Source organism: Lithobates pipiens, unplaced genomic scaffold, assembly GCF_037356315.1.
Source record: "Lithobates pipiens isolate NorthernLeopardFrog02 unplaced genomic scaffold, aLitPip1_a1.2 Scaffold_18, whole genome shotgun sequence".
In the NCBI taxonomy this organism is placed as follows: Eukaryota; Metazoa; Chordata; class Amphibia; order Anura; family Ranidae; genus Lithobates; species Lithobates pipiens.
Window position 1 is genome coordinate 153112963 of NW_027507758.1, and position 12705 is coordinate 153125667.

The 12705-nt window shown below is 38.5% G+C and overlaps 1 protein-coding gene across 1 annotated transcript in view; it reads right to left on the reverse strand.

Moving 5' to 3' along the window:
- Nucleotides 1-12705, reverse strand: part of MEMO1 (mediator of cell motility 1) — a 90480-nt gene that overhangs the window by 5332 nt on the left and 72443 nt on the right. Inside the window, exon 8 of the mRNA XM_077486287.1 lies at nucleotides 8279-8383. Within this exon, the coding sequence (XP_077342413.1) occupies nucleotides 8279-8383 (105 nt within the window). The remainder of the gene's footprint in view (nucleotides 1-8278; nucleotides 8384-12705) is intronic.

Consider the following 12705-nt stretch of genomic DNA (forward strand, 5'->3'; position numbering starts at 1 on the left):
TGCACAAAAAGGATCTTTTAAAAATGAAAATAGACTAGACAGGAGTTTCTGCATGGTGAAAGGAAGTTTATCCTCCGTTAATGTGCGTTCCTGCACTCACACGTTTAGCTGTTTGTGTTTAGCAACAATGTGAACAGAACTGTGTATAGCACCTGGTATTCCCAGGCGGTCTCCTATACAGGTACAAACCGCCATAGGCATCTCAGCACTTGTGCGTTTGGCTAGTTTATAAGCCAGCACCTGCACGAGGACCTTGTGAAGGTTCTACAAAAGGAACTCACAAGCAATTATTGCAAGCATAAAGCTGCCAGAATTCTGGGCCTGCTGAACATAATACCTAGAACACCTGTTAAACTGGCCTCAACGATTAAGCAATTACTCAGCCAGTAAAAAATGAATAAATTGCGGCGCTAACCACAAAAACATTTACAATAAATAATGAACTAAAAAATATATAAAGTGCAACAAGTGTAAATCACCTCACAAAGTGCAAACTGTGCGATTCAATGGATGCAACTAAAATAATTACTGCGATATTAGATGTGCTTACATAATATATACATGCCAAAAAAATATAAAATCCAAAGACATTAAAAAATGTGCAAAAAAAAAAAAATTTAATTTTCAAAACCAAAAAAAAAAAATTAATAAATAATTAATGCTCATTAATTCCAGTTCATGCAAATGCTTCGTGAACAATAAACAAAGGTGAGAGGCTGGGGGAAACAGGTGGTGCACTGGCTTGGCACTGAATTGAATCACTGGATTGGCATACACTTTGGAAGTCACCTTTGTGCATGGACTTTGTTTATGGTTCACGAAGCATTTGCATGAACTGGAATTAATGAGCATTAATTATTTATTAATTTTTTTTTTTTGGTTTTGAAAATTAAATTTTTTTTTTTTGCACATTTTTTAATGTCTTTGGATTTTATATTTTTTTGGCATGTATATATTATGTAAGCACATCTAATATCGCAGTAATTATTTTAGTTGCATCCATTGAATCGCACAGTTTGCACTTTGTGAGGTGATTTACACTTGTTGCACTTTATATATTTTTTAGTTCATTATTTATTGTAAATGTTTTTGTGGTTAGCGCCGCAATTTATTCATTTTTTACTGTATCACTATTAGTGCCGAGATCACTATCTTTGCAGGCTGCTTCCACACATTAATATTATTTCATATTTTTTTTTCTTTACACATTGATTAGCAAGGTGAAGCGCACTAGTACCCTCCAATTATATAATTACTCAGCCAGGCTGCTCAATCTGCCAGAGAAAAAAAAAAGTTTTTTTTTTCAACTTTATTCATTGAACATATTCAAATAACAGCTCTTATTCAGCGGATATACTGCGTTAATTGCCAGTATACCGTACTTGGTAAATTTCCTCCACCATAGGCTAAAGTAAAAACTCTTAGGAGGAAAAAACATTTATCTGGGAGATCTTCTCAGATACAAAAAAGGCTTTTCTGACAATAAATGGACAGGAAAAAGCATGCACAGTTTGAAGAGACTTTAGCGAACCCATGCACTCAGTTAAGGGAGCATAAATGTGGAGTGGACCATTCAGCAAGACAATTGAAACCAGCTGGTTCTCCCACATTTGACACCTCAGAAGAGGAGTAATCAGCCTCACCATGGTCCCCCGAGGGGATTCGTCTTCTCCCACCCCTAGTTCGTTTGAGGGTCCTGTGCGATTAAAAGTCGAAAAAATTTTAACAAAAAATTGCAGCGCTTAACGGAGGTCGGTCGTTCGGCCAGAGGAAGCAACATCTGCTTCAAGACACAGCATGACTCTGAGAAGCATGAGATGCAAGTACTCAATACAGCCCCACAGTGGTGACACATAGGCATGACAGCATTTACTAAATTTAAAAGGTGAAATTTCATAAGAAATTATTTTTTTTTTTTTTAGAAAACTCCACTTACCTTTCCTGCCGCAGGGTTTTCTGTGGTAAACCAACAGAAGCAATCTTCACACTTCATGGTGGGCTCCGTTAAACATTCAGGAGCTGTGAATCCTAAAAGGAAAACCCACGATCCTGGGCCTGCAATAGCACCCTGGCAGTAAAAACTTTATGGCCTTAATACCAAAAAGTACTGCATCCCAGGCTCCAGCTTCCAAAAGGAGAGCATTCGCAGGCAAAAACCTAGTTTGTTTGGCTACGAGGCCGGGTACCATTCAATACGGCCAAGATCAGACACACTGACTGGATCTGTCTGCATAGCCAGCTGCAGCAAGAATTTCAGCACAGCACATCTTTACTTGTGACCAACGCCTTAGACACTGGCGAAAAAACTGAGGTGCTCCCACTAGTGTGAGAGGTTAAACAGGGAGTGGACTTTTTAAATTAAGTCGGGCTAATGTCCATCACCTGAAGGTGGCCTATAACCCACATAGTAACTACTATGGCTCTGTATCTCCCGATGTATGAAAAGAAAATCAAGTTGAGATCACAAGGAAGCAAAGGGTGCAAGGGGAGCTTGCTGTAAAAGGTATTTGAAAAGGACAATTCCAGTGATTAATGTAGTAGTAAACACTGTTACACCACTTATACCTACAGGCAAGCCTATAATAAAGATTACCTGTAGGTACTGTGAATATCTCCTAAATTTGCACTATTTACAAGATATTCAGAGTGCCTGCAGATGGTGACGTCACCTGCACTTGTGCTCTGAAGGTTCGGCATACAGCGCCAGACCATCAGAACCCATGCTGTAAACATCATTGTGTAAAATTATGTCATCGTGCCCCCAGCCACTCATGTAGCTGGAGGCCATGAACCCAGAAGGAAGATCGGGGGAAGATGTCAGCCCTCTCAGCAGTGAATGCGTGGCGCTGGAGGGCTTCGTTCTAAGGCAAGGGTCTTATAATGTGCTAGTATGCAATGCATACTAGCACATTATGAAATTGCTTTGCAGGGAAGTTTGTACTACTGCTTTAAGGACAAGTTCTGGTTAAGACCTGATTGTAGGCCAGAATACATGGCAGAGTAATCTCTGGGATTGAATTGCCTGTGTTCACACTAAGCAAAGAAGGAATTCCAGTTACGATAAATATTTCTGCAAGTGAATTTTCTTGCTTTTAGCAAGGTAGTAATAACAGACAGACCACTAACTCTTAAGACTTGGGCTTCAATAGCCATGTGGTTACAGCCAGAGACTGAGAAGTAGGATGCAAAAGAGGGAGATTGAGTGTTGGGACTTTAGATATGTGCACAACAGAAACAGATACTAACATACAAAACGTCTAAAAGAATTTTGTATTTACACAATATAAAAAGCATATGTTGCTATCAATATACATTACAAACAAATCTGTGCATAAGGTCTGCTAGAAGGGTCAACAAGTTACATGGATCATCCGCTTTGTCAGGACCAGTAGAGTTAGGTGCATTGAAATTGATAAATCTATTTAAAAAAAAAAAAACAGACCCAAAATGGATGTAGTATAATATACTAGGTGTCCATGGAAGGAAAAATGGGTCAATGATCTCAAAAAATAGCCAGCCGGCCTATGGGAGGGTAACCACCAGGTTAAAGTATCAAGGTTGATAGTGATATACACAATTATATTATAATATATATATATATATATATATATATATATATATATATATATATATATATATATATATATATATATTAGTATTTTTTTTAATTAAAAAAAAATAACTATATATCATCATCTTTCGATATATTAATAAAAAAATTATATTATCTATATATTATCTCTCCATTAAAAAAAATCTATATTTATATATTATCTCTATTAATAAAATATAAATATATATTATCTCTATAGATTAATAAAAAAAAAAAATCTATATTTATATATTATCTCTATACATAAAATAATTTGTATCTAGCTATATCTAGCTATATCTATCAACAGTCGAAAAGTTCAAATAGATTTTAATGCCTGTATTGTGTTAAATCGCAAATGGGGCCCAAATGGCTCAGACAAATGGGTGCAAGCCACAGTCAAATTAAAGAAGTAATCTTCACAGAGGGATAACCCACACAAAATCTTTTATAGCGTATAACGTTTCCATAAAATATACAATTCAGTGTCCATAAAAATGTGAAGTAATATCTTGCAGTCTCATGCAAAAAACATTGACTTCAATCCACTCAATTTTGGTGAAAGTAGTAACTAGTGTTACAACACCAATAATCCTTGAAAAGGAAAAACCTTTCCGACTAGAGTGACTGAAATTGCATCTATAATGTGCATTAGCTAGCATAATTACGCTGGAGGATAGCTCCTGGTTGTCATGTTTTTGCGGAACATTTCACCAGAGTTTGCAAATCAATTTTTACACATAAGATTTTTTAGGCCTTAAATGTCCTTCAGTTTCGAGTCTCGTCCCGACATTGGGCCGGGTGGGCATGTCTTGGAGGTGACCTCCAAGACACAACACATCCAAGCCCAACATCGTGACGAGACAGAAACCAAACATTTAAAGACCTAAAATAATTTTTTTTCCCCACATCAGAAGGATTTGCAAACTCTGGTGGAATATTCCCCAAAAACATGACAACCAGGAGTTATCCTCCAGCGTAATGAACCTAGCTGATGCACATTATAAATAGTTAATATGGGCTACTGGCGCTACCTCAAATTTATTTCTATTCAAAATATAAAAAGATTGAAACTAAAATTATTTTAATCAACGTTTTCTGGCCCTAAGGCCTATGATATATTCAGTGTTTAGTGCTTTCAATCAACTAATGTGTATAGGCTGAAAAATTCCTCACTATTTTACTCGGAGAAACTATATTTTCTCAATATTTTATACCAACTCCCATAAGTGACCTAAAACATCCTCACTCTTATAACCAAATAAAATTGAGTGATATCTAAACAATTCTGTGACAACAAAAAGAAGAAAAAAAATTTTTTCCCCTTATATAGGGAATATAAACGGCTAGACTCCCAGTATTAAACAAAGCCAAACTACATAAAATATTCCAAGTGATAAGTATACAGAAAAAAATCAACCACAATCCTGCACCTTCCTTGGACTACTCATAGGCAAGGAGTGTTGTAATGTGAGATTATATATGTGAAAGAAATATATATATAAAAATTATATATAAAAGTGATTAATTATAATTAAGAAAAAAATGATTAAGAAAAAAAATGAATGAAAAACAGTGAAAAAAATCTAAATAATAAAAAAAAAAAAAAAATAATAATAATAATTTCTTTCTTATTTTTGTTGTCACAGAATTGTTTAGATATCACTCAATTTTATTTGGTTATAAGAGTGAGGATGTTTTAGGTCACTTATGGGAGTTGGTATAAAATATTGAGAAAATATAGTTTCTCCGAGTAAAATAGTGAGGAATTTTTCAGGCCTATACACATTAGTTGATTGAAAGCACTAAACACTGAATATATCATAGGCCTTAGGGCCAGAAAACGTTGATTAAAATAATTTTAGTTTCAATCTTTTTATATTTTGAATAGAAATAAATTTGAGGTAGCACCAGTAGCCCATATTAACTATTTACTTTTTTAACACGGGTTGTTGAACGCAGCCCGCGTATTTTAGGGAGGCAGCAACCTCTTAAAAAAAACAAAGTAAAAATAACAAACAAAGAAAAAATTCTTTGAGTATACATCAATATATATCTATAATCCTGCCTATTGTAGTCCATTCCATAAGCGCGGCTGCTTTCTGTATAATTGATGCACATTATATAGATGCCATTCCAGCCAAAACAAATTCACTCTTGATGGAAGGTTTTTCCTTTTGAAGTTAGCATCTGGATGGCGTTTGGCAACTAAATATAACACACAAACGAGAGTGAATGGCAACATCTGGTGAGCTTTTTTCTTAAGGGAGCGGAAGTGGCACACATCACTGTGTTGGAGGATTATTGGTGTTATAACACTAGTTGTTTTACACTTGCTTCATCACATTTTAATGGAGTGAAGTCAATTTTTTTTTGCATGAGACTAAGATATTACTTCAACTTTTTATGGACACATTCTATATTTTCATTTTGAATTTTTTTTTTTAGTTTTGCATGGCGATGCACTTCAGTGCACTACTGTGAAATATATGTGAACCGAGACTAGGTAATTATCAAGACAGTCAAAGCCAATGACAGAACATCCCTGGTCCTAGCCACAGAAGTAGCTGCTTGCTGAATACCAAGGCTAGTATGTCTACAGTTGGAGTCCCCCATTTCTGACACTGCGATATCTAGGTAAGGGGATCATTCCCCTTGATCCAGGCATGTGATCATCTTGTTTGCTTCCTTCAAAGCTGCTTGAGTCCTGGTGTCCCATTGATGCTTGCTACAGCTAGGGCACTATGACTGCCACCCTGATCAAGTGTCCTCGTACAAAGAACCAGTGTTGCAGAGTCACCTGTACTGCTACGCGCTCCAAGATTTTGATGGGTAGCTTGAATTCAATGTGTGACCAGGTTACCAGGACCATGGGGGACCGCAACACTCCTCCCCAGTTTTAAATACTGGCATCTGTTATTACTTTCCAGTGATCAGGAAGGAAAGACTTCTCTGTTAAGTCTGGGCTTGAGACCCAACAAGTTAGGCAATTCCTTGCTTGGCTGGACAGGAGCATGGGTAGGTCGAGGGGAGGAGCAGGCTTGTTCCAGGTCGACAAGATGTTGTGTTGGAGAACCTGAATTAAATTAGAATGATTGTACAGCCTTATACTGCTCATGGAAAATCAGATTGTGGCTGTCTTTGAACTTAAGTGGTTTGAGCTCAGACACTGAATTTTCTAATCTGGACCCTAAACGTTTGCTGGGGATGTGCCCAGGACCAGACCAATGTATCACAGGCGAAGAGAAGGTTGTAGAGTACATGTTTAGAAAACTGATCAACCAAAGGCCAGGAGCATCTGAATTGCCCGCAGTTGTAATGCTGACACATCGCTGGATCGTGGGACAGGAGAGTGTGTTTATCAATAGTCAGCAGCTACACTGTGTGTAACTGACTTTTAAACACACAAAAAAAAGACTTGAATTCTGTTTTAAGTTTAAACAAATTTAAAGTAGAACTTTGCTTAATATTTGTGAACATGGAATTTTACTGGCTTGTTAGCAGGGTACACAAGGTCTGCATCCGCTGAGATAAAACAACTCCTGTGCATTCACTCAAGTGACATCATCTAAGCTTGGCCAATTAAATATTGACAAAGATTGGAGCATTGAAGACCACCAGCTGAAATGACATTTGCCAGCAAAAGTGCTTGAGGATATTGCATTGCTGGAGTGAAGTCAATTATAGTTCAGTTTTATTAGTGGTTCAAAATGTAAAGACCTCTACTTATAATCAGCAGCAGCAAAGAGGGATTTGCAGCCTCTGTCTTCGCAGCTTACAAATAAACCAACTAAAAATCACTGATTGCCACCATTACTAGTAAAACAAATAAAAATGCCATAAATCTATTTTGTAGACGCTATAACTTTTGCACAAACCAATATACGCTTATAGCAATTTTTTCCCAAAAATATGTGGAAAAATACATATTGGCCTAAACAGATTAAGAAATTGGTTTCACTTTTTTGGACATTTAATATAGCAAAAAGTAAAAAAAAAAAAAAAAAAATATATAGTTTTTCAAAATTGTCGCTCTTTTGTTTATAGCACAAAAAATAAAACGCAGGTGGTGATCAAATACAACCAAAAGAAAGCTCTATCTGTGGGGAGAAAAAAAGGACATCAAATTTTGTTTGGGTACAGGATCGCACGACGAGCGTTAATTGTCAGTTAAAGCGGCGCAGTGTAATATTGTAAAAATGGCCTTATTAAAGGGGGGAAATATTTCGGTCCTTAAGTAGTTAAACAGTCTCCTAGAGGCTAGTAGTTTGCATTTATTAAATCTTGAAAGGAACTATATAATAAATACTTGGCTGAAATCTGATGGAAACATACTAATGCTGTAATAAAGATTTGGAATAATTTCAATATAAAGAAATCCAGATCAGGTTTTTCATTAATTTTGTGGGAAAGCTATAGGTCTCTGTAACGTGATAGTTTAATATGATGTAGAGCAGTGATGGCGAACCTTGGAACCCCAGATGTTTTGGAACTACATTTCCCCATGATGCTCATGCACTCTGCAGTATAGTTGAGCATCATGGGAAATGTAGTCTCAAAACATCTTGAGTGCCAAGGTTCGCCATCACTGATGTAGAGTATTACAGAAAACAGGAGACATCAATAGCGTAGATTCACCGAATATAAGATATTGATAAATAGATCAGCAAACAATATGATACTCACGTTTAATAACACCCCAATGGGGTGTCTTCCACATATAGTATTATGATATTTCTTCAAGTAATTACTAAATGGCACAGGATCTAGTTGTTCTATAATACTCATACCCTGAAAAGGAAGCAAAAGAGCTGGTTAAAAAAAGTATAGGAAAAAAAATAAAAGATATATAGATATATACAGTGCCTTGCAAAAGTATTCACCCCCTTGGCATTTTTCACATTTTGTTGCCTCATAACCTGGAATTAACATTGTTTGAGGATTTGCATAATTTACTTTACAGAACATGCCCACAACTTTGAAGTTTTTTTCTTATTATTATTATTGTGAAGCAAAAAAATAAGACAAAATAACAGAAAGTGAATGTGCATAACCATTTACCCCCCTAAATTCAATACTTTGTAGAGCCACTTTTTGCGGCTATCACAGCTTCAAGTCGCTTTGGATAAGCCTCCATGATCTTTCCACTGGGATTTTTGCCAATTCCTCCTTGCAAAACTGCTCCAGCTCCTTCAAGTTGGTTGGTTTGTGCTTGTGAACAGCAATCTAAGTCTGACCACAGATTTTCTATTGGATTAAGGTCTGGGCTTTGACTAGGCCATTCCAACACATTTACATGTTCCCCATTAAACCACTCAAGTGTTGCTTTAGCAGCGTGTTTGGGGTCATTGTCCTGCTGGAAGGTGAACCTCCATCCTAGCCTCAAATCACAGAGTGGTAAAAGTTTTGCTCAAGAATAACCCTGTAACATCCATCTTTCCATCAACTCTGACTAGTTTCCCAGTCCAGACTGCTGCAAAACATTCGCACAGCATCATGATGTCACCACCATGTGTCATTGTGGGGATGGTGTTCTTTGGGTGATGTGATGGATTTGCGCCAGACATAGCATTTCCTTTGATGGCCAAAAAGTTCAATTTTAGTCTAATCAAACCAGAGCAACTTCCTCCACACATTTTAGGAGTCACCCACATGCCTTTTCACAAACTCAAAAATGTGCCATTTTGTTTATTTGCTGAAAGTAATGGCTTTCTTCTGGCCACTGCCATAAACCCAAATTCTATGTAGCATGCGCTTATTGTCGTCCTATGTACAGATACTCCAGTCTCTGCTGTGGAGCTCCTCCAGGGTTACCTTAGGTCTCTGTATGGCCTCTCTGACTAATGCCCTCCTTACCGGTACGTGAGTTTTGGTGTGCGGCAGTCTCTTGGCAGGTTTGCTATTGTGCCATGTTCTTTCCATTTAGTTATGATGGATTTGATGGTGCTCCTAGGGATCAAAGATTTGGATAATTTTTTATAACCTAACCCTAACCTGTACTTCTCAACAGTGTCCCTTGTTTGGAGAGGTCATTGGTCTTCATGGCAGTGCTTGGTTAGTGGTGCCTGTTGCTTAGGTGTTGCAGCCTCTGGGGCCTTTCAAAAAAAGGTGTGTATATGTAATGACAGATCATGTGACACTTAGATTGCGCACAGGTGAACATCATTTCACTATTTGTGTGACTTCTGAAGGTAATTGGTCGCACCAGAGCTTTTTATGGGCTTCATAACATATACATACGCACATGGCAATTATTATTTTTTATGTCTGAAAAATAGTCATGTATATATTTTTCTAATTTTACTTCACCAACTTAGACTATTGTGTTTCGATCCATCACATTTAAAAACCCTATTTTTTTAAATCTGAATTATAACAGCTTACCTGTAAAATCCTTTCCTTGGAGTACATCATAGGACACAGAGTGCCAAGTATTTACTTAGTGGATTATAGCTACCTTCAGGTGTTGACAATGGCACACCCAATACAGGAAGTTGACTCCTCTATATAACCTCTCCTCCCTTCCAGAAGTACCTCAGTTTTTGTAGCCACGCAATATACTTTCACCCCATAAAACAGGGGTGGGAGCTCTGTGTCCTATGATGTACTCCAAGAAAAAGATTTTACAGGTAAGCTGTTAGAAAAATCCTATTTTCTTTATCATACATCATAGGACACAGAGCCTTAAGTATTTACTTAGTGGGACGTCCCATAGCAATGCTACTTGAGGGGATGGAGACACAACCTGTAGGGAACCCCCAGACCTTAAGGACTGCTGCCTGCAGCACACTGTGCCCGAAGGGGATCTCCTCATTCCTTCTTACATAAACTTGATAACATTTTGTGAATGTATGCACCAAAGACCAAGTTGCGGCCTTGCAGATCTGAGCAAACGAGGCCTGGTGACGCACTGCCCAAGAAACACTAACCGCTCTGGTAGAGTGTGCCTTAACTTGAAATGGGGGACTCTTATCCTTTAAATCATAAGTTAAAATTATAACTTGACGAATCCACTTGGCAACGGTGGATTTAGACTTTAACCAAAGGGTCCTATGCATGTGTACTAGCACAAGTGCAAGGAGAGAGACGCCTGGTGAATAGAATCCTTCATAGCAGCTATGGCAAAACATAATGCTTTTGGCAAGTCTGCCAACTCATGAGCCTGTTGTGCAGGGAGCTTGTTAAGGGCCTCTGAACTGGTCCTTTAAGGACTGAGCGATGCCTAAAGCTGCAATTGCAGGTCAAGCAACAGTACCTGCTAAAGAAAGGATTTTTACAGGAATTTCAACTTTTTATCTGTTGGATCCTTTAACATTTGCGCATTGCCCACTGGACAAATCAAACTTCTTCACACTGGAAATCGCAACATCTACTGCTGAAACTTTCCATTTTTTGGTAAATATTTCCTCCATGGGATAGAGAACTGAGAATCTCTTTGTAGGGAGAAAATGCTTATCCGGATGATTACATTCTGTATAAATAAATTTGTCTAGTAATGCGTGGACAGGAAACACATGCACTGGTTACGAAGGTTTCAAAGAACCCAAAGAAACCAGACTTTCAGCAGACTTAGGGGTAGCATGAAAGTGGAACCAACCATTTCTGTAAAGATTTGTACCTTGTAGGGCAGAGGAAAATAAATTTTCAGTCAAGTATACAAGGGCTGAAGTGAGACAAGCAGTTGCACCACCAGCTGATTCCAATGGCTCACTCTGGCTTGCTATGTCAGATAACTCTGGAGAGGATGGCAATGTGGCGGCATGGCTGGAGTTCCCAGCACCTGGGGGTGGTTTTGGTGCCTTAGTAGTAAGCCTTGAAGCCATAGTGCAAAGCACAAAAGCAGAGGCACTCCAAGAACTGTTATTTGAAAAAAAAAAAAGTAGGAAAAATATCAGCATAGACTGATCGAATGCCAAACAATAAAGTCTTTCCCTGTACTGCAATGCCTGTATAAACCCCTCAACGTGCACCAGCGCTCCTGTGTCAGCCTTGCTTCAGCTGCTCTGATAGACACAGTTTCCAGAGCATCAGTTTTTATCAGGTGTAAGCCTGATTGCTGTGCGCCATTTGTAAGGACGCTCAGTCCGCACAAGGCACCGACTGCTTAAGTCATGCCCCTTCCCCCGCCCTCCTTCCTCTGACGTCAGCCGCGTGCGTGCGTGGCATCCTCAGACACGCACCAGAGGAGGAGAAGAGGCTACAGCCGCACTGCGGCGTGTCTCCTTGACCTTACAGGTTATGGCAAGTAAATGTCCTTTTGTGCTGTTTAGCAAGAAGCCATCCCACACCTCTTAAAAAGGGGGGGTTATACAACAGATTTAACAGCTTTTATGTTAACATGTAACCCCCAGCCACTCAGTTTCCCCAAATGGGGGGAGAGGAGAACCCCCTCCAGCTGTTGAAACAAGCTTTTAGCACACATTTAACCGGTTCCCGACCAGCGGACGCCGATGTACGTCGGCAGAATGGCACGGGCAGGCATACTGGCGTACAGGTATGTCCAATCTTCAATGCTGCCCTGCCATCGTGAGTGCGCCAGCCGGGACCCCCGTGAGTCCCGTCGCGGGTCCTGCGGGACGGCTGAATGGAGAAATGCTGTTGTAAACAGCATTTCTCAATTCTGTCTAGCAACTAGTGACGCTGATCTCTGCTCCATGTGATTGAACCAGAGATCAGTGTTCACTAAATGAAAGCCCAACCCCCCACAGTTATTAACACACCCCTAGGAACACTTAACCCCTACACTGCCACCCACTGGTTAACCCCTTCACTCCCAGTGTCATTTACACAGGAATCACTGCATTTATATAGCAGTGATTGCTGTATAACTGACAACGGTCCCAAAAATGTGTCAAAAATGTCTGATGTGTCCGCCATAATGTTGCAGTCACAATAAAAAAAAATAAAAAAATAAAAAAAAAAAATAAAAAAAAAAAAATCGCTGATCGCCGCCATTATTAGTAAAAAAATAAATAAAAATGCCATAAAACTATCCCTATTTTGTAAACGCTATAACTTTTGCGCAAACCAATAATCGCTTATTGCATTTTTTTTTTTTACCATAAATGTGTAGAAGAATACGTATAACAAAAATTGTCACTCTATTTTTGTTT